Consider the following 20,890-nt stretch of genomic DNA (forward strand, 5'->3'; position numbering starts at 1 on the left):
GGAGACGCTCCTATTTAAATCCTGTCTCTCTATCCCACGTCCTTTGCTTCGGTTCGCAGCTTTGAAAGTTGCCCCCCAAAAATATCAGCGGCAACTTCGGTGCTGGTTGCAAGAAGGCCAGCCTGACGTGTAAATAGTTAAAGAGGAAGTGTGCACTCGCATTCTTCAAATGAGGTCTGCTTCATGTTTGTACACACATGCTCTTTTTAAAAATTCTGCTGGCATATTGTTTACGGTGGGTACTGGAAACCATCACATCTGCTTGCATCTTGCACAGAATCTCAATAACTCCATCATTCAGCGCTCGTGCTCGCTTCTGCGCGAGGCCTTTGTGGCGAGTCGATAATGCCTGCCATCTGCCACAGAGCACACAGCTACCTGCCAACAAGCCGGCTGGGGTGACCTCTGCTTCCCCACCACTGATTAGTATTCACACGCTGGCTTATTAGAAATGACCCCACCAGGCCCCTCGGTTTCTTTGCCTTTGCAGTGCTTGGCGGCTCACCTGGCAGGCACTGCAGTGGAGGAAGCTAAAGATATAATCAGGGGATGCAGGCAGGCTTTGCAAAGCAGATGGTGTCTATAGCCTCGTGTTAAGAGACTGGACTACTAATGCAAACATTAATGCCTAATATTCAACTATTACACATTGAAATGTATAGCTATAGATTGCAGAGGTTAAAAGGCAGTGTTATTAGAGGCCCTTGAGTTACTGCAAGCACTAGCACGTGTAACACAAAGAATTTCCTCACAGATTTTAACTTCCTCCACTTAAATAAATTAATCTTGTCGATTGCCAGGTTGTTTTGATTCTCTAAGCATGGCAGGAGCAATTGTTTTCCTGCATTTAAAATACCGTGCTGTAATCCCTTGTCTTTTCTGTACCCCCACCCTCAAAAAGTAGAATTCTTGAATATTGTTAACCAGGAGGAAAAATATGCAAAAGGATGCTACTTTGTGAGTGCCCACAAATAAAGGGTTAGCGTTAAACCAAATACACAAATCACTTCAGAAGATTCTTTAGGAAATTATTTTTCCCTGTTGCTTCACTCCCCAAGGATAAGATCAAATAAGCTTCTGAATAACGAAAAGTAGAAGAATCTCGCTTCTCTCTTGACAGAGCTAGTTGGTACAGATATGTTAGCGCTGTATACAAAGGAGACATCTAATAGTCTTGCTTAAGGAGTATTTGCTACTGAATTCTGCAGAAGTAAAAAAGCTTTGAAGCCTGATGAGCTAAACAGAAAAACAGAACAAGAAATACTATTAAATTAATAAATTTATATGTGAGAAGTATAAACCATGTGTTGAAAGTCCATTATATCTAGTCAATGTTGTAACCAACATGCATGTTTAACATTTGAATAACACAAGTATATACACCCAGGATTTCCAGCCAAGGAGAACACCAATAAGTGCTAATGCTGTTGTACAAGCAGTGCTGAGACAACTTCTGTCTTTTTGTTTCCAGAATAAGTGGTTAAGCCGTAGCCCAATGCTGCAGAGGAGAGTGTATCACTCCATGGCTGCTGTCCAAAGGAAACTGTACGTGTTAGGTGGGAACGACCTGGACTACAACAATGACCGGATCCTGGTTCGGCACATAGACTCTTACAGCATAGACACTGACCAGTGGACGCGTTGCAGCTTCAACATGTTGACAGGCAAGTATTGTATACCAAAAGAGGAAAATTGCTACTCTTAAGGTAAAACATCAATTCTTTGCCCTTCAGATGCCTTTGGTATGTGGAACTATACATCTTCGCTTCAGTTGGCTCCGGATGGGAGGGGACCGTTGTTGGCCCAAAAGAGACTTTAGGTTACTGTTCCAGCATTCATTGTTCAAGAAAGCATTTGTCTTAGGGCACTGTAGGCTAAATTTTTAAGATGATGCACATAAATCTGATTTAATGAGGCAATCAAAAATACTTCGTCATTGAATACTACCAGTACTTATTTTTGATTCTCCAAAAGTATGTATGCACTGTTAGATTTAGATCCCTCTTTTCAGTGTGCAACAGGCAGATGCATCTCTACTGTAATAACATAATTTTATAGTGCTTTCTGCTTGCTGACATATTATAGCAGGGCTTATACTGAAATCTATTAACCATCGCTTATTTCTAAACAGCATCTTCTTCATAAGTTTCCCGAAAGGAGGTGTCTCAGTTGAAATTCTGTCAGATCAGGGATGAGTTGAGTAGCTCGGATAGCTACGGGATCTATGGACTTCCTGATGACAGTCATTAGGAGGAGGAACACAGTCCACTGAATTTCAGCACCACCTGATGTGATTCCTAGATGTACTACCATTCAGACCCCTGGGAGAGACAGGCATGTGACACATTTCAGAGCAGCACCAACAATAACTTTGCAGACAAGAATGCATTTCCAAGGCAAGCCAGCATAAATGTTGGGGCCATTCTCTTTTCCGGCAGACTTGGAGCTCCCTTAGTAACAGCTTTGTCTGCCACCAGGTTTCATCACAGGCTGCTATAGCAATCCTAGAACTGAGACTACCTCACTTTTCATTGTCTTGATTTGGTGTTGCATTCACTTCTGAGATCTACCACTGAAAAGATTTAGGAACTTAACTAGAAACTTAGGATAGCTGGCAACATGTCAGAGAAATGAGTGCCTGACAAATAAGACAGTCATGTTATGTCATTTTCCTTCTGAAAGGTTTAAAAACTGCTCTGATGGCATCTTTATTTTTTAGGATATTGCACTGGGTTTCTTAATCTCAAGGATCTTCAGGAGGTTGCTCAGTTTCTGAGTTAGGTCATCAGAGCCCTTCGTGGACACTGGGGAGAGAGGCATGGACTGAAAAGAAAGTTATACATTGTCAAACAGAACTATTTTTTTTTGTATCTGTTTTGCTCTCCATTACTTATTTTATTTTATTATTTGGAGGGATTGACTGCCTTAGAGAAGGACATCTGATTTGCAATTGCAGAAGTCCTGGCATGTAGGCACCTTTGTTCTGGAGCTGACCCTATATCACTTAGTGCTGTGAGACAATGGCCTCTCCTTGGACATGACCTGGTGGGTTGTTCCCAGAACCAGCACCAGGAGAAGCCATCTAAGTTTTTCTCTGTGTCTCTGCAACTGGCAGAAAATGTGCCTGCCGTACCATATAGTGCAGATTTTATTTTTTAAGTCTGTATTTACCCTTCAAAACTTATGAATTTAATGAGACCATTGCTATGGGAGTGAGCTTGCACCGTACTTGTGCCTGTAGGAGCGAGGGAGCTGCACGGGTGTGGGCAGGCGATGAGGGGAGGTCACTCCCTTGGCTTACGTGCCTGTAAGCTGAGGCAGGTGGGGAGCTCGCCCATCACCTACAAAGTACAAGCGCACAAAAAACGTTGAAAAGAGAGCAGATGGTCCCCTGCACAGCCTCAGTTTATTGCACATCTGTGACCTGGCTCATCTGTGGTCTCTCTCTGGACAGCCCTGTCGTGTGCTCCCACAGACAGCGGAGAACAGCCCTCACACTTCACCTCAATTGTTGCAAGTTGTGAAATCTGAAACTCTCAATTTGCTGCCAAGTACATTTGCATCTTACTACAGAACTCCAGCACTCAGTGTTAAAAGGGTTAATTAAACATTGGAAGTGGCTTCTCTTTCCTTTTTTGCTTTAGGTCAAAACGAGTCTGGAGTTGCCGTCCACAATGGTAGAATATATCTCGTTGGCGGCTATTCGATTTGGACAAATGAGCCTTTGGCATGTATCCAGGTGAGTGATTTAGGTTTCTTTTAAAGTCTTTTCCAATAATTTTGCAAGGATATGCTTTGCACTGAGGTTATTCAAAAAGGAAAATGCAGGTGAAGTGGAGAGATTAAGGATGTTTCTTATGCAGCCACCAAACCTCTGTAAGCCAGAGAGGAAATAATGTGGATATTAAAAAATATTTCCAGATTAGCCATTAGATGTAACTCTTCTAAGTAAGGTATTATAGAAAAGCAGGAGGAATCACTCCTTTGACAAGATTTGGCTAAAATAGTGGATATATTATTCTCAGGGTACACAGTAGAGTTCAAAAGGAAAAGCTGTGCAGAAATGGACAGTGGGGCATGGGCTAACACATTTTCAGCCATTCTTGTGATTTTTTTTCTCTCTCCAAGTTGTCTTTCAGAAGAGCAGCCAGAGTTAATGAGTTGTTCTTTGACAAAGTTCAGCCAGCCTGCAACCTGCCCTAGTGCTTACTGCTTCAAAGCTTGAATGGAAGTTTTGATCCCCGCTGTAGGTAGTGGGTTGTCCAATAAACTCTTCTGCTCTCTCATCTTGTGTCACAGCGGCTTACCTGCAGATCTGAGTCTTTCAGATGTTCCCATACAGACATTAGGAATTCTTATCTTCCTACATTCTTCTGAGTGGAGCAAATCTGCATCACAGCCATTGCTTTGTGACCAGCTGGGCAGTTACAGACAGAAACTCTTGTTTATGTCTCAGTTTCTGCACTTTTGCTGATAAACAACATTTTCATTAGCTTCCAACTAAGGATTTTAGGATTTAACCTCCAAACTGTCCCATAAGGATTGAAGTTGGACCAATAATAATAAGGGACCATAATAAGGGAAGGTATCAGATGCCAAGCTGCTGATCTTGTAATGAACACACATTAGCATAAGTTTGTAAAGAACAGATCATGCACAATAAGCAGTTAAAACCATGTTCTTGTCATAGTATAATTGTGTTTTCCTAAGTTGTTGGATACCATACCTAACAATTGTTAATGGAAAACATCACGCAGGCAGGTTGGATAATGCTGCCTGAAGTACTGTGCTCTAAATGGAGTAACAAACATCACTGCATCAAGGCGGTGGCTGTACGACACCAACACGCTTGTTTATAATCAGCAGGTTCTTTGCAGCGTTGCACCTGGGTGTAAATACTGCTTAGTGACAAGTGACAGTGATCCTAGGATCTTGCTTTCAAAATGGACACTTGTCCACATCCCCAGACTGGTCGTGAACTGGCAGCCTGCCTGAGAGAGTTCCAGCGTTAAAGGGAAAAGAAATACAGTGAGTGCTCTGGCAGAGCTGCGTGTGCTGCCCCTTCTCAGCTGTTGGCATTGTGCCTGGCTTTAACCAGTGAACCTACCCCTTTTATCTTCAAATTCAGCAAACCTGTGTTTGCTCTCATCTTTGGAAGAAAAAAACAACTTTTCCGTACTTCTTCATCTTCCTTAAGTCAATCAGGTATGAATCAAAGCTTTCCAGCTTTGGTAGAGCTTCCCTTGCTCCCTATAAACCAAGCTGACAAACTGTTCAGCATTTCAGTGCAGAGTGCTCTACTTGCGTGACTGCAACATTCTGCTGCCAGGAAGCACCATCAAATGCCACTGTCTGCCACTAAGTAGCTCAGCTAAGATAAGATTTGGGTGATAGCGACTGCAATAAATCACCAGATCCATAACTGGAATCTAGAAGTGATCCGAAACTTTCTTTCTGTCGGGATTAATAGTACATTTATGCAGCCTGTGCCAGTGGGTTTGTTTCAGATTCCTTCTGCAATCTCTGAAATATTTTCTGTACTTTGACCTGCAGGTGCTGGACGTTAGCAAGGAAGGGAAGGAAGAAGTTTTCTATGGGCCTACGCTCCCATTTGCTTCCAATGGAATAGCGGCGTGCTTTCTCCCAGCTCCTTACTTCACATGCCCCAACCTTCAGACTCTGCAAGTGCCTCACCACAGGATCGGCACAATGTGAGACAAGGAACGTGTACTTCATACAATCAGACATGGAAGGGGAAAAATCAGACCCTGTGTATTGAAGGGTTTCTTTGGATCAGTGAAAAGAATCAATCCCCATGGGCTGCTGCTTTACCTTCACACATTTGTCTTAAAGTTGGATCACAATAGGCAGGAAGAAAGCTACAAAAGCTGTGGTTTCTCTCCTCTGCCTCAGATGCAGAGGCATATATGTGAGAGCACTTGGCATTTCTGCTGGTGACTACTTGCTGCCTGTCTCTGTTTAATTTCCTTATGCAACTTCGTTAAGGCATTGTGAATGCTCTCAGCTCCTTCCTGGGCTGCTGTTCTTTGGAGTCTGCACGTTCAGTTGTTCACCAATGGCACTTTCAAAGATGATAGAAAGTAGTGTTTATGTTGACAAAGATGATATAATACTATGGTAATTATGCAACTTACTTGATACCGTTGGCAAAAAGAATAACAAATGTGCTGACTTCCAATTCCGAACTCCATCGTTTACAGTTTCTCATTTAAAAATACTTCATTTGAAATTTAAATACTGTGAAGCAGATTAAAACAAAAAAATAAAAAACAAACAAGCCCTGTAGTATATAAGGATCACACAAAAATTTGTGAAAGACAAAGACACTGAGGCTTCACGGTTAAGCACAAGTCTGAACTGAATGTGTTTGTCTGCGAATCTAAAGATCATTTGGGATGTCATTTACCAAGGTCTACTATCAAATAAATGTTACCTTCTGTCATATGATCAATTCCTCCTGACAGCTGCAGTCTTTTAATGGTGGAGAACAGCCTCTTTACTGTATAATTAAAATGTGCCATTTACTTAATATTTTTAATATCCAGTTTGCAAGGGGTCACCACATTTACAATTATCAATGAACAGTCTCATTTTGTCCAACATATGGTCCCACAAATCACTGGTCTCCAGAGGCTAAACAGGTGTATAACAATGTCAATATTTATTTATTTATTCTTTCAGTTTATGTAGTGTGTCTCCCTTCCATACTCCAAGCATATGCCAATTCACAATAAATACTCTAACCTGTTATATTTTGGCTTTGCTTGGCTATTGCAGCCCCCGTCTCCTATTTTCATCTTTATTTACGTATTTAACAACACCTTCAATGTTTGTAAGTATTAACCAAGCATATAATTAAATCTTTCTCTATTTATGATTTATGGGTACTATGCTCTTCTCTGCTTTACCTACTGATCTGTTCCCTGCCCCTGTGCTATCTGAGCAGACCTGTGCAATTCCTACTGACAGTCATGCAAATGCCAGGTGCAGAATATGCCACAGCAAGAGCCTGGGCTTGCTGGACGGGAACGGGTTTGATGTTGCCCAGTGAGCAGCGATTCCAAGTCAAATGCATCTTTAAGGGCCTGGGTAGTGGCACAGTGAAGTGAGTTTTATCACTTTCTGCCATCTCCACCTCTAGCTGGGCAATGTACTCATCACCTTGCCTTTTCCAGGCATTTTCAGGTTAGAAAGTTTTGTGTTTATTTATTTATTTATTTATTTTCCTGGATTTTCTTAGCAGCCTGTAGTTGCATAGAACCAAGCACCAGCTGCAGCTTTCACTGAGTGCTAGCAATGTCTTCCTTTGCACACAAAAATGAGGCTTCATCCAGCCAGTACTTTCTCTAACTGTACAAGAGCTCTATGGGCTGTGCATCAGGATTTTTTAAAGTTTTAATTCCTTTGATCTCCTGAAAATCAGCCTGCAAGGGCCATCTCTCCTAGCAGACCTTTTATACTTTAAATATCTGAGTGTTGCCTTGTGTGGGCTGCCGGGCTCAAGCCTGGGGAGCATTTGAAGCTCCGCTCACGTACAATTTGCAGGGATGTGGACATGGTACACGCCTTGTTTTCAGGCAGAGGGTGGCTGAATAATCACAGCACGGGTGTGTGGAGAGCCCTGGGGCTGAGAGCCGGGTCCCAGCAGTGCCTGGTCAGGTGAGCGATCAGCTTTGGCTCCGCAGAACCGTCACCGACTCCCCGTTTTGCAGGAGGTGGGGAAATTAATTCCTTAGCCTTCGTAAAACACAGCGTGCTTCCAAACAAAAGTGCGGTGTACATTTCGCGTGTCTAAACTTAGTTTTGATCCTTTTACTCCTAGGCCTTGTAGCTTCCCACAGGTGCAGCTCTGAAATCATCTCCTTCATGAGCGCGAGGGATTATGGCGGAGCTGCCCGGCCGTTTACCAGCGGCAGCAAGCTGTGACAGGAGCCGGAGCTAGAGGTGGAGGGGGGCAGCGTCCCTCTGCAAAGCAGCATGTGCCGCTCGGTTCAAGGGCTGAAAGGCAGGAGTGTATGGCAAGAAAGTTATTTATCATGTTTGTTCTGCCCTTTAGACACTTTTACTCTTCTGGCTGTTATCACCAATTGTCTGTACTGGTGAATAGCGGTTTTAAACAGCTGTGCAATTGCATTAAATTAGTTAAGGGTAGCACAGCCACAGAGCCTCAGGACAACACATATGCTCCTATTAGTGTCAGGATTCTGCTCTGGCTCTTAATCATCAGGCTCCAGTGATTACAGAGAATCCTTTCATGGCGACCCCGGGTGCCTCGCTTTCCTAGCTGGGTCTTTCTGCTTTTGTTGCAGGACCTTCGGGACAGACGGGGTGCTTTGCTGCACCTGAACTCAGAAAATGCCATGTAGTTCCAGCAAGGTGAGCAAAAGGGTTTGATATTACCAGGTAAAGAGAGAGAAGGGCGTCAGTGCAAGAGCAGGCAGAGAACAGGCTGGTGCCAGCAGCAGCTCTGCTCTCGGAGAGGATTCTCTGCTAGGGAGGAGCAGGGGGTGGGTGGCGGAGCAAGGATGGCTTCACAGGCAGCCTGAAACTGTGCAGGGGACCCGCTGGCAAAGGCTGCCCAGCGACCTGGAGGTCTGAACCAGCACGTGCTTGCTTGGCCAGTTTTACATTTAGTGTCCATGACTCCTGAAAGTGCACCAGTTGCTGGCTCCTGTGCATGAGTGCCATGCCTACCTCTTCTTTTCTTAATTTTATATATTGTTTGGCAACTGTAAGCCTTTGAACCCAACCACTATCCCTGCCCAGCCTACCGCTTTTGGTACATACCTCTGAGCAGCAGTTTAGTTCAGTTTTTCTGCAGCGCCTTGAAGATGCCCAGAATAAGAATATTTCCACGCTTGATCATATTCTGTTCCCGGAGTCAGACCAGCGCAGTGTGAAAGCAGCTGCCAGCGCAATTCACTCAGGTTCCCAGCTGGGAAATTGTGCAAGGTAATGGAGCAGGTTACAGCCAGCAAGAACTCAGGAGGCGCTTCAGGAAAGAGGTACCTTTACAGCTGAATAATGCAGCAGCAGTTGTAAACTGGTGAGTTTGGAAGCCAGTGCAGTTCTGTGCATTTCTGCAGCTAGGCTTGTGGGCCACAAGGTCTTAAGAGCTGTAATGAAGAGCCTTTGCACTTTTACTCCTGTCCTGTGATCTCCTTTTTGGAGTCAGTCCCATGAAAAGTCATATTTCGTCCTTTATACTGCACACTTCACCTTTGAGTCCTAAGATGTTTTATCAGCAAGTCTTACCTATAAATAACCACAATAGCAATCAGCTACTTCGTGCTTTTTATCCAAAAAGACAGATTCCAGAAGCAGCCTTGCACAGTGCTGACATGCTGCAGCAGCAGCAGCACCAAGAGGATGCCAACACCAACGGCTTGTTCTGCCCCTTTGGTTTCTGTTGAGCATTTCACAACCAAGTGCCGAGCAAAGAAATGCTTATGTGTTATGAGCCAGTGTGCAGCCAGTCTGTTTCCGTGCAGTAGCGTGTTTGTAATCCTTGCATTTCTAGTTTCTTACGATTTTTGTTATAACTTAGCTTTCAGGGAGAGTACCTGACTCCCAAGCTAAATCAAACTTTTGTAACTCTTTTTTTCCTTAAGTTTTTGCCTTCCCTGGTTACCCTCCCCCAAACCTGTACAGACATTTAGTAGATCAGTTGCAGAATCGTGGAGAAATAGATAATTGAATATTCACACATGCAGAAACAACACAGGCAGAATGTGGAACAATGTGGAAACAAGCGCGAAAGGAGGCGGCATCTGTTTATTGAAAATTAGAATGTAGAATAAATTAAGAGGGCAAGGTTAAAACACTTCATCTGCAGTCAGAGTTTGTAGCGGAGGAAGACTTTGCAGGAAGTTTAGCACATAGACTATGTAAAGGGCTTCTACAGTTTAATTTTGCAAAACTTAAGGTTTTTTTTTTTTTTTCAAGGACACATTTTAAAGGGAAAAAATATCCACATGATGTTTTTTCAATAGAGATGGTTATGTATAGTTTTTTCACAGTAATGCCAGAATTAAAATGCTTAAAATGTTAACTCTTACTATGGGTAGATTAGGTTATGTTGCAATACTTAAAGTACGGAAGAACAGAACAAGTATTTTTAGCAATGCCCTAACCTCAATTGAAAACTGAGCTAATTTTTCTGCCAGTGTAATACAGGTCATGTCAGCCCTTTCTAAAATTGATGACTAGCAAACTCAAAAATTTTAATGTCTGTTTGGGTGACACTGTACAGGCAAGACTATCTCTGAGATAATGTTTGCTGGACTGAACAATTCATTGAATTTGGTTTTGACAGGGAATTAATCTGTTGGTATCTACGAAGGCCTGCAAAGACATCACATCTATAAGTGCAGGATCTGGGTTCTGTGGTTGTTTTGCTTTGTTTTATACGTACTTCTACATTTTGTATATTGAGCCTACAAAAGGGTTACCATTTCAATGCTGCTCAAGTAGACAAAAGCCATATCCTAGTCATTCATCATAAAACAAGTCTAATTATGCTAGGACATATTGACACTGCATCAGATTTTTAATCTTCAACATAATTTTATAACCATTGCTAACAGATGGGCTGATTACACTGAATTTGAGTTTTAAGTAATAGTTAAAAATTATAAAATATGATTAAACTGAAAATACCCATGCATACATTATTTTCTGAAGCTACTAAGAGAAGGAAAAACAGAGTGCAATAAAACCTCTTTTCAGTTTCCTGAGGGAAATACGTTGCATTTAGGTGGACAGTTAAAAAAGTTCCTTAAATGACTATCAGTAAGTAGTATGTGCTGTTGGCAGCTCCTCTTCTGTGCAATTACAAGATACGCAGAACCTTTTTCTTTGCACAGGTCTGCTGCTCTATTCCAGCATAAAAGGCATAAATTTTTTCTATTTCAGAGGCTCTTTTATTGAAACAAGTGCCTTCCCCCACTATTTTTTTTGTCATTGAAAATGAAAGCAAGGAATAGTTTAAATTATTGTGTTCCTTTTCTTTAATAACAATAAAAAATGGGAAATTCTTATAAAATAGATGGACAGCTTTGTGGGACTAATGGAAGTTGCATGTGAATTTTGAATAGAAGGTTTCTGTCTCCCCCTCCATCATTTTTCAGTTATTTTAGGGTTACAAAAGGAACGATAAACCAGACTTTCCTCTCCCTGCCATTGTTCGTGATGTGCTGGACATCTGTTTCACACCACAAGGACGATAATGGGTCAGAGGTGATCAATATCCTGAATTCTGGAACAGGGAAAATAGAAAAACAAAATACTTTCTACTCCTTTTTCCAATATGTAGGAATTAAGAGCTGAAAGGGCACAATAGTCCTCAGGCTCCTAAAATCAGTGGAGAAAATGCCTACAAGGCTCGCGCTGGCTGGACTTTAAAGAAGGCTCTTGTCAACATCATTAGCATTGCTAAACACAAAGAGATATTGGGGATGGACCATGCAGCAGGCTTTGGGGAAGAAAAAGCTTATGGAGATTTAATATTTTGTTAACACACCATTGAAATACATTGATCCTGCCATGACTGTAATTAAGATTCAAAATGGCTTAATACCATCAACTTTTCATATGTAGAAGGGGAGCAGGACTAACCCTCAGTGTTTGGTGAAGGCTTTCTGAATTTCATTATTAACTCTAACCTTAGTAATGCTTTTGCTCCAAGCTTGTGAGAGGCCACAAAAGCCTCAAAAAGTTGGGTAAAAGAAGCAGAATTGCAGTGGCATTTGCCTGTCTAAATACTACTGGGATGATGGATTATTCCTGAAAGGTAACGTTTGAACATAGAGACAAATATATCACAACGTCTTTAAATAATATTTGGGGAATTGGGGCCAAAATGCTCCAGCCTGCTAAAAAAAAAACAACACGGAGATGTACAAATGGATGGGCACAGTAGGCTGTACTATTCCTATGAAGCTTACATGTCAGTGGTCACCACACCGATTTCTCTAAGAATATGCAGTTGGCCAGGTGCTAACTGAACATTTCTTCCAGGAAGCCATTTTTCCTTATTTTAAGTAATTAAAATTAAATTAATTTTCAGTAACTTCACAAGTTCTGGGAAGTTTGGATTAGGTCACACTGAGGCCAGTGAAATTGGTGAAGCTCCCCCTGCACAGGTCTAGAGCCACACATGATACGGACAGCGTGAGCTCAACCACAGTATTTTCCATAAGACAGTAGAAATGCCCATTATCCTCTAAAACAATTTGAATAATTATAAGCAAAAACCTTCCAGTTGTTGTAAAATAATACCAATACTGGGTAAGAGAAAGGAACACGTATGCCTTCTGAAGACATCTTTTAGGACAAATTGTTTGCAAGAGTCACTGACCCCTAAAAATAATAATAATAATAATTTACAATGCCCAACCTAGTTTTGGCAAGTATCTTCTTTAAGCTCTAGCATGCCTCTGGAAGCGTGTCTCCCCCTCACCAACTGATTGACACAGCTGCTGCTGTCAGGGGCTGATAGCATCCAAGTGGCAGTTCTTGTCTTTTGTGCAGTCAATGAGCTTGTATTAACACTCTTAACAGATTCAGAGTAAGGCTTGGTATACAGCTCTGGGAAGGTGATCTCGGGACATAATTTCTTCATCTGCTAGACATCATCTCAGATTTGAGGCTTGACCCCATTTTCCAATTATCAACATTCTTGTCACAGACACAGGAGCCTTGCTTAATAGCTTTCCAGGGATCCTCCCCTGAGACACTGTGGAGAACAGTTATCTATATCACTTAGTGGAGGGCAGATGACCCTACAGGGGACTTGGCAGAGAAAGACACCTGCACAGTGGTAGTGGAAGCTTCTGGTAACTCACTGCCCATTTCTCCTGAGAAATAAAGACTCCAAAAACTAATGCAGGGCAAGGCAGCAACACATCTACACTCCCTGGTTCACAGAGGATTTCTGCTCTGATGCTCCCTGTAGATTTCTATCTACATTGCCTTGAAAACAGATGTCTGAAATTGCCTGTCCCAACACATTGCAGAGGTGATGATCACTTAAGTGAGTCTCTGAGGTTGGTATATGACTTGCTAGTAATACCAGCCGTGCCTACTGGTTCCGGTTCAAATACGAATGCTTACAACCCCTCCACCCCAAAAAATACTGGCAGGAAAACTGCTCGGCAGCAAGAAGCTTAAGTAAGTTTAAGACTAGGGAGTCACTGAGAGAGAAAAAAAATTCTGCTTGGCTGCTGATCAAATTGCAGCACACTGAACTATCTGCTGGCTAAACCCTGAGGTGACATTTTAAGCTGCCACAAATACCAAGCTCCATGCCACCAGGATACTGATCCCTGGCAGAACGGATGAAAGTGTGAGTCTCTGAGTGAAAGCCTCTGCTTTGACACTTTTCCTGTTCCACATATAAGATCCAATGCAGATGCCTCAGAAGATGGCCACCCATTTCACAAATGACCACGGGGATGAATCTCTGGTGAAGGGAGAAGAAAGCAGGCTCAGCAGGGGCTGAGTTCCTTTCCTCTGAGCGAGGCTAAGGATACTGCAGGCTTACCAGCAGGTGGAAGTCTTTTGTTCACATCCCCTTTACCTGATTTGCAGCAAAGCTCTGTCCTGTGGCTCATTAAGCAAAGTAAAGAGGCAGCCTTTGTGCCTACATGCAGATGACCTGCTCCTGTCAGTGGTAGCAACCAGCATAGAAGCTTTCCAGGAGTTCCTGCTCTAGCTTAAGCAGTTTCCTGTGTACAGGGGAGGTAGGCATTTTTACTGTTTTTAAACCAAACTGCATGGAAAATAATATAGAAAGGTTTACTCTACTTTAGACACTAAACATTATTTAACCTTTATACAGACAGCACCTAATAAGACACATAAAACAATCACTGTCATAATTGTCTAACATATTGTCTAAGGTAATACATAACTTGTTTAGGTTTGTGGTGGTTATCAGCCATTTTTTAATACTGTACTTAAATTTAGCACTTTCTTCTATTTTCTAACTAATTTTGGACTGCTGTTTTGGTGTATACTTGGTAAGTCAGTCTAGAGTAATACTCTGCAAGCCTTCATCTCATTAATATTATCAAAACTGTCAGTCACATCTGCAAATGTCCATACCCAATAATTAGACCAAACCAGAATGCCCATTTGGCAGTGGTTGATGAATATAATGCAAAATGCTTTATTTCTGTTCACATTAACTTTCTGACAGAGAAGAATGATCATTTCCAAACTGTTTAAATCAGTTTCTTATGCACTGATCTGTTAACATTTGCATAAAGCTCTGTTGCTTTTTCAGAAACTTCCAACCACTACAGCTAGTATTAAATGTGTCTTTAACAATCTGCTAAACACATCATTAAATGATTTGTTGTATCTGCTCCATCCTTTACAGATGCAAGGTTTTACTTTCAGGAAGTAATACTACAGTCAGACATCTGTTCTGTAATCTGGGTGGTAGGACTCAAATTTTGAAGAGACATCTCTATTAATCTTACTCGGAAAACTTATTTATTTTTTAAAAGCTTTTTAGAAGTACAGTTCTCTTGAGATGAATAAAACTCCTCCCAGGCAGAGAAGCTTACAAGAAGCTACAATGCAAGTTCAATAAGTCACTTTCATAATGAAAAGAACCTTCATGTTCTGCACTATTAAGTAGCCTAAAGAGGCTTTTAGTTATTGCATTATCCGAAGTAACGATAGCTGATTTAGGGAAAAAGATTATCTATTCGGACTTGATAAAATTACCATGAAGGAAGTAAAGCCGCTCTGACCAAGATATTTTTTTTTTGGTGGCATTTTTGAGATGCAAAAATAATCTTTCCTTCCCATTAATATCATAAAGTTAAAATCTGAATAACGTTAAAACGAAGCAGCCTGTTCACCATTGCTGCCATTAGGGGAAAACTTACTATTCCTAGAGTCCAGTAAGTGGTTGCAAAAATATGGGTTACTGTGGGAAGTGAAAAATTTGAATTCCATAGGCATTAATGGAAGTTTCCTGAGAACTTTGGAAAACGTGTAGAAAAAGTTAGAGCTAGAGTCATTCTGGAAAGCCCCAAAAGATAATCCAAAATACAGCACAATACTTGATAAATCCAGCTTTCTAGGCAGACAGAAGTAACTGCTAGCGTATTTATTTCAAATGAAATAAATTTCCCAAATGAGCATTTCCTTCAGAGGTCTACTGTCCTCTTTCTCTTTTCTCACACTATTTACACCAATTGTAAGTTAAATGTGTAATTAACAGTGCCATGACTAATGAAAAACAACATGGGATCCCTTTAAATTCTGGGTTAATTTTAAAACAGTACTGAAAAGGAAGAGGTCAGGAAATCTGAGCCTATGTTTTCTTATATTACCCACAAACACAACAGAAGAGATTTTACACTGGAAACTGAAAAACTTTAATGTTTTAATACAGGTGGAAGGTTAAGATAGCTATATACATTTTGTGCAATATATATACAAGACCTTTCTTAATATATACCATACTGGCCCAACTACTGGTGAATGCACTGCATTCAAAAAGCTCAGTACTACAGAAAAGTATTTCTCATTCTCTTAACATAATAAATTAGAAGTTACAAAGCTACAGTTTTCTTAAGAATATACTGAATGAGGTTTTCAAAAGGACAGTGTTAAGAGGGTCAGGTCTCCATGTTGAGTTTTGTGTAATTACTTTGATTTAATTTTTTTTTTAAATCCTGCCTTGTATGTTGCAATACAGGCTCTGCTCATGTAGACATTTGGACATGTAATAAAATTGCCATACCTCTTAATCACCATTCAGCAGATATTCAGAGTTACTCTTCAGATGCATGACAATATTCAAATACCATAGAAATCATTAAAATTAATACATAACTTGGAAAAAAAAAAGATAAATAATTGCAGTTGTACAGATAAAAACCTGGCTAGTGTGTTGTACAGAGCAGTTCTAGGTATCAGCATTGTCAGAGGAAAGGATCAATCACCAGCATACTGCTAACCTGTCTCATTTTCCAGTTTTTGTATCTCATTTTGTCCGGCCTCTGAGAGGTAAGATAAGAGTCTTTTATAGGCTTCTCTGTTGAAAAACAAAAAAAAAAAGTGATGTGTTAGTTAAAAGTTTCACACATGTGAGGAGTAAAAGCACATAATTTCCAAACACATTGGGATATGAACCCACAATAACTTTTTCTTTCCCTATTTATCCACAGCTTTGTTTGCTGTGAATTTTTAGCATGGCCGGGTTGGAGGAAGAATGAGGGTTGCATAATTTACAGCTATAAGTGTTGTGAAGATGCTGAGAAGTCTCTTTCTGTAGGGAGCTGCTGTGAAATAGATTTTTGTTTTATTTTAAAACATGGAGTTAAACAGGGTTTAGAGGAGATCTGCATTGAGACTTCACCATGTTCACTATCTGATTTCTGCACAGGAAATCTCTCTGTGACTCACGCTACAGGTACAGTGATGTGAGATACTAGACTGCCAAGCTAATAAAAAGTGAATAATACAATTATAAATGAATTAAATATTTTTCATTGCATGGCCAATGTATATGCCTTGAATAACCTTTACCATCCCATGAATTTCATTCTTAAATTACTGGTTTTTGTTTGTTTTTAAATAACCCGGGCCCTGCCAAAGCGTACATCAAAACTTCTCCAGGCTGAGGCGTGACAAGGATCTACCCTTTGAGGGGTACCAGTATGTGTAACCAGACACTGAGGCTAGTTCCTGGCATTGACCCACTAGAGCCTGCATTCCAGTTAGGAGATCTAACGGAAGGAGCCCTTTTGGCTTAGGTGCAGAGCTGCCTCGATTTTTTGTAGCAACATTTATATGGTTGCTGAAAGTTCACTGCTGCATCTGCACCAACAGAAGCCACCATCTGTGCTGAGTTGCTCACCTCGTGCCACTTCCTCCTAAGGCTAGATGGATTCACATGTCAAATATTTCTGCCCTGAGTTCTCAGGGGCGCAAATGGAGAAAGTATGATTCTGCTGTGCCTGTCGGAGAGGAGGCCAGCCTTTTCTGAACACCCACAACTCTCAGAAGTTTATATTATGAGAGAACTCTTAAAATTCAGCCATGGATATTTCTTTCCAAGCATCTGAGATCATATCTGATTATACTATAATTTTACTTTTAAGCCATAAAGTTATCTAACACAGGGGCGTACAGGATAATTCATTGGGGCAGGAATTCTTCTTCATTGCATGCTTTATAACACAGTGTAGTGAACAGAGACAGTCTGGCCTCTCTGAAATTCTGTGGGGGTCTGTAGCCCTAGTGTCAAAATATCTCTGAAAATACTTAGCAAACATAGATGGCTTAAAACCATGAAAGGCATGAGCAAAGGAGATTTTGTTTGAACACTTGTAAAAATCACTCATTTTTTAGTATGTGTAATGCTGTCTAACAATGCCTTATTTCAAGAGAACATACCCCTACTATTCATTATCAAAAAGCAGTATTAAATAAAAAACAAACCTTTGTGCAGCATTTCTTCCAAGACCTTGTTTGTGCTCTGAATCCTTCAGAGCCTGTGTCATTGTGGGAATCAGGCTGGTAACTAAAGTCTGATCCAAGACTGCCACTGCTTCTAATATGCTGTAAACCCGGTGATCATACACTGCAGTGTAGTCCTGGATAAACTGCCTGAGGGGGACACAGAGGCATTTAATGCAAGGTCAAAACTAGATGCAGAGAACATGCCAAGAACAACTGAAGAGTCTAATCAGAACAAGCAATCTGGCTGCATGGAAATTTTCCTGTTGTTACACTGAAATACTCTACATGGAATACCTTCTCCAAACAGAGCCATGCTTTTGAAGGCTAATGCTGAGGAAAAAAAACACACATTTATTTTCAAGCAAATTGTCAGATTCTGCTGCTGTTTCGCCAGGGCTGACTTCTTCCAGAGCACTTTACGTTGTAATGCAGCTGTCTGAATGGAAAACTAAAAGATGTATTTATTATTTAACAACAACGAAAAGAAGTCCATTAAGACAAGGCATCTAGATTCAAATCTGCAGAAACAACATAAGCATTTCTTTGTAAAGTTCTACTGGATCTTAAGCAGGGTGGAAGCATTATCCATCTGTCTTCCTGAGGGCTTGAGGTCTCTGAAGAGCACAGATTGCATTTGAATGAGAAGTTACACCACTGGAGTGAAACACCTCAAAGTGTTTACACACCGAATTCAGAGGATCTCTCTGGAGCTTTCGTCTAGACATAACCCAACACAGCACCAATGTTCAGGTTTGCAAAAGGTCTTTGGGTCTTAGCTCATGTATCTCCTCTACTGTATCCGCATGAGGAACAGGAGGGTACAGGATGTTGGAGAGGTATAGAATAAGTATAATTGACATTAAAATAACTTATTATTTACTCATCATAGAAATTAATAAAATAACATGCAAAACTTGTTCTATGAGGATTTGATCTCCATTACATACAATTCAAATTAAGCATGCACAGCACCTTACACTCAGCATCACCATTCATGAGGAGATTTTCCCCTTAGAGCAGCAGTGTACCCTCTCTACTGTAGTCCTTTGAAAACAGTACCTAATCCATGAAAAACACAGATATGTTTCTCTATATTTTTGCTCTGGCTTTTTGGCCAAGCTACGTTTAAAACCAGTGCCAAAAGTATCATAATTTAAGTGCCATAAACAAGAGACAATGTGGTATGTTAAAGATAATTAGTTATTTAAAAAAAACATGTTTGCTGTCAATTGGATTGCAGTAGATTCACTGCCAATTGGCATATTTTCTAGTTACCTAAATACAGAAGTCAGCTGGGTGGCATGTTCTCCTCCTGACCCCGCTTGGCAGCCTTCTACCATGCACTGCACAATGTCTGTAGATATTTTTTTAACTGTAAAAAAAAAAAATCACAAGATTCACACAGAGCTCTTGAACTGACCATCTGGAGAATGTCTTTCATGAAGATTACAATTTTTAAATGAGGAAAAAAATGGTTTTTATCTTACTTTGATACAAGTGAAATGACTTAGAGCAGTTAGTTAGATTGGCTATAAAGAACAGAATGAATCACAGATTTATGCAAAAGTCCTATTTTCACCACCATTATCTTTTAAACATACAGATTTTTAAGTACAATATTGTCTCTAAGTCAGGGCAGAGACACACACTTAGTGGAAATAGGGATTTTATTTAAATTTAAGTTTTGTTTGTATTCTTCAATCATTCTTATTTGCATTGAAAAGCAGTCATGGCATTATATCCTGCCCAGAGTTATACAGATCTACTCCTTACGTTCAGTGGTGGGTATTGTTCTGAATTCCACCCGTTTTTCTTTTTTCAGACAACAACAACAAAAATCACTAGTTTCTTCCATTTATTTTTTCCAAATATTCAAGTGACAGGATACGGCTCCTCCTTTGTAACAGTGGAACTGAGCTGCAACTACTTCTCTACAAGGGCATGGTGGAGTCCTGTCTAGACTGGCAGTGTGTTGATGGCTACAGCAGCACGGGACATTCAGCTCACTCTACCCCACAGCACACTGCAAAGTGGGTACTTTCAGCTTCAGACAGATATGGCTACGATGGCAGAAGTAGGGAGAAAGGTGTGTGCTAATTCAGCTAACCCGAGCATATCTTGTCCTTGAAACTTTCACAGAACAGAATCAAAAATTGCTTTATTAGCCAAAATTCCCTGGAGAAGTCAGAGTTGAATCCCCACTTTGCTTAATACCTCTACTGGCAGCAAGGAGTGGAAATTGTTGGCACATTCACATTCATTGTACAACTGTGGAGTGAACACAGTACTTCATTTTTTAAGAAGCTAAAAATAAAGTTATCACTACCAACCAGAACGTGCTGAAAGAAAAGGAGACTCAAAGACCCCTTCATAAATGAATTAAAGGTAGCGGGTTGGTTTCCAATGCCTCTATGCACTTGACTTATTTGGGCTAAAAGCTTTAGGTGCAAGAAAACTTCCAGAGCTACCAAGTCTGGGAGAAATGAGGTGGGAAGTATGGGAGAAAGGAAATGCTCTTCAGATTCCTGACAAGCTGATCATGAGTTCATCAGAGAACAGCACGTGACTCTGAGAAAAGAACTCCTGTCTTGGAGGCAGAAGTCCCAGCCTACTTAATGACCAGCCAAAGCTTGTCCAGTGTATCTGGCTAATGCACCTTCATTCTCCTCATCTAAAAGCCATGGAAAACTTGCACATTGAGATGAAGGATGCTCAGCAGTATAAAAGTCTTACAGGTGTACAGAGATGTATTAAAAGCAAACAAGGGGCTCACCTTGTGGCTCATTAACCAGCACCAAGCATTTCAACACAGCTGGGAGAACCAAGCCCATGTCACACAGTGCAGTGGTCTGCATTCGCTGAAGCACCTCAAGAATGAAAGCAAGAACTGAGGCCAAGCGAGGAGGCGGAGCACTGCCTTTGAACTGCATGTAGTTTTCACTGGGAAGACAAAGCAAACCAAAACATAGTCTGAGTTGTTTTATTTTTTTTTTCATTCAGTGTAAGCACCACGCACTTGAAAATAACATTGTGATATTTCAGCGGGAGGCCTGTTACACAGATTTCTATCTTTATCTAGACTCAGCTAATGGCTTCTATTTATCTCAGTCTTAGAAATGGCTCCCAATTTATCAGAGGACAGTGATGCCTTTTGACTCTTCTGTTGTGCGATGTAAAAAAAAACAGTCATAATTATAGTTAAAAAGCCAAGTGTGACTATAAAAGTTAAAGCTGCGTAAAATAACTGAATAAAAGCAGGATTCAAAACAGCATCCAAAATATAGCTGTTGTTCAACTACTTTATTTAGCTTTATGTGCTATTGTCAGTTCACAATTCAACTTGTGGTAACAGCTCCACTGTTGTACTGGTACTGTTACTTCT

At 40.8% G+C, this 20,890-nt stretch overlaps 2 protein-coding genes across 18 annotated transcripts in view; one reads left to right on the forward strand and one right to left on the reverse strand.

The window, feature by feature from the left end:
• Positions 1-6,894, forward strand: part of KLHL32 (kelch like family member 32) — a 124,210-nt gene extending 117,316 nt beyond the window's left edge. For all 17 annotated transcript variants that reach the window (XM_083828715.1, XM_083828726.1, XM_083828720.1 and 14 more), the window contains 3 exons: positions 1,472-1,664; positions 3,645-3,739; positions 5,554-6,894. In XM_083828715.1, coding sequence (XP_083684841.1) covers positions 1,472-1,664; positions 3,645-3,739; positions 5,554-5,715 — 450 coding nt within the window. In that variant the 3' untranslated portion in view covers positions 5,716-6,894. The remainder of the gene's footprint in view (positions 1-1,471; positions 1,665-3,644; positions 3,740-5,553) is intronic.
• An 8,747-nt stretch (positions 6,895-15,641) lies between these two features.
• The window catches only part of MMS22L (MMS22 like, DNA repair protein), a 101,839-nt gene continuing 96,590 nt past the window's right edge, over positions 15,642-20,890 (reverse strand). The window contains exons 22-25 of the mRNA XM_083828714.1: positions 20,282-20,448; positions 18,784-18,880; positions 17,488-17,655; positions 15,642-16,078 (exon numbers count right to left, since the gene is read on the reverse strand). Of these exons, the coding sequence (XP_083684840.1) occupies positions 15,997-16,078; positions 17,488-17,655; positions 18,784-18,880; positions 20,282-20,448 (514 nt within the window). The 3' untranslated portion in view covers positions 15,642-15,996. The remainder of the gene's footprint in view (positions 16,079-17,487; positions 17,656-18,783; positions 18,881-20,281; positions 20,449-20,890) is intronic.

The sequence above is a fragment of the Anser anser genome (assembly GCF_964211835.1).
Source record: "Anser anser genome assembly, chromosome: 3".
In the NCBI taxonomy this organism is placed as follows: domain Eukaryota; kingdom Metazoa; phylum Chordata; class Aves; order Anseriformes; family Anatidae; genus Anser; species Anser anser.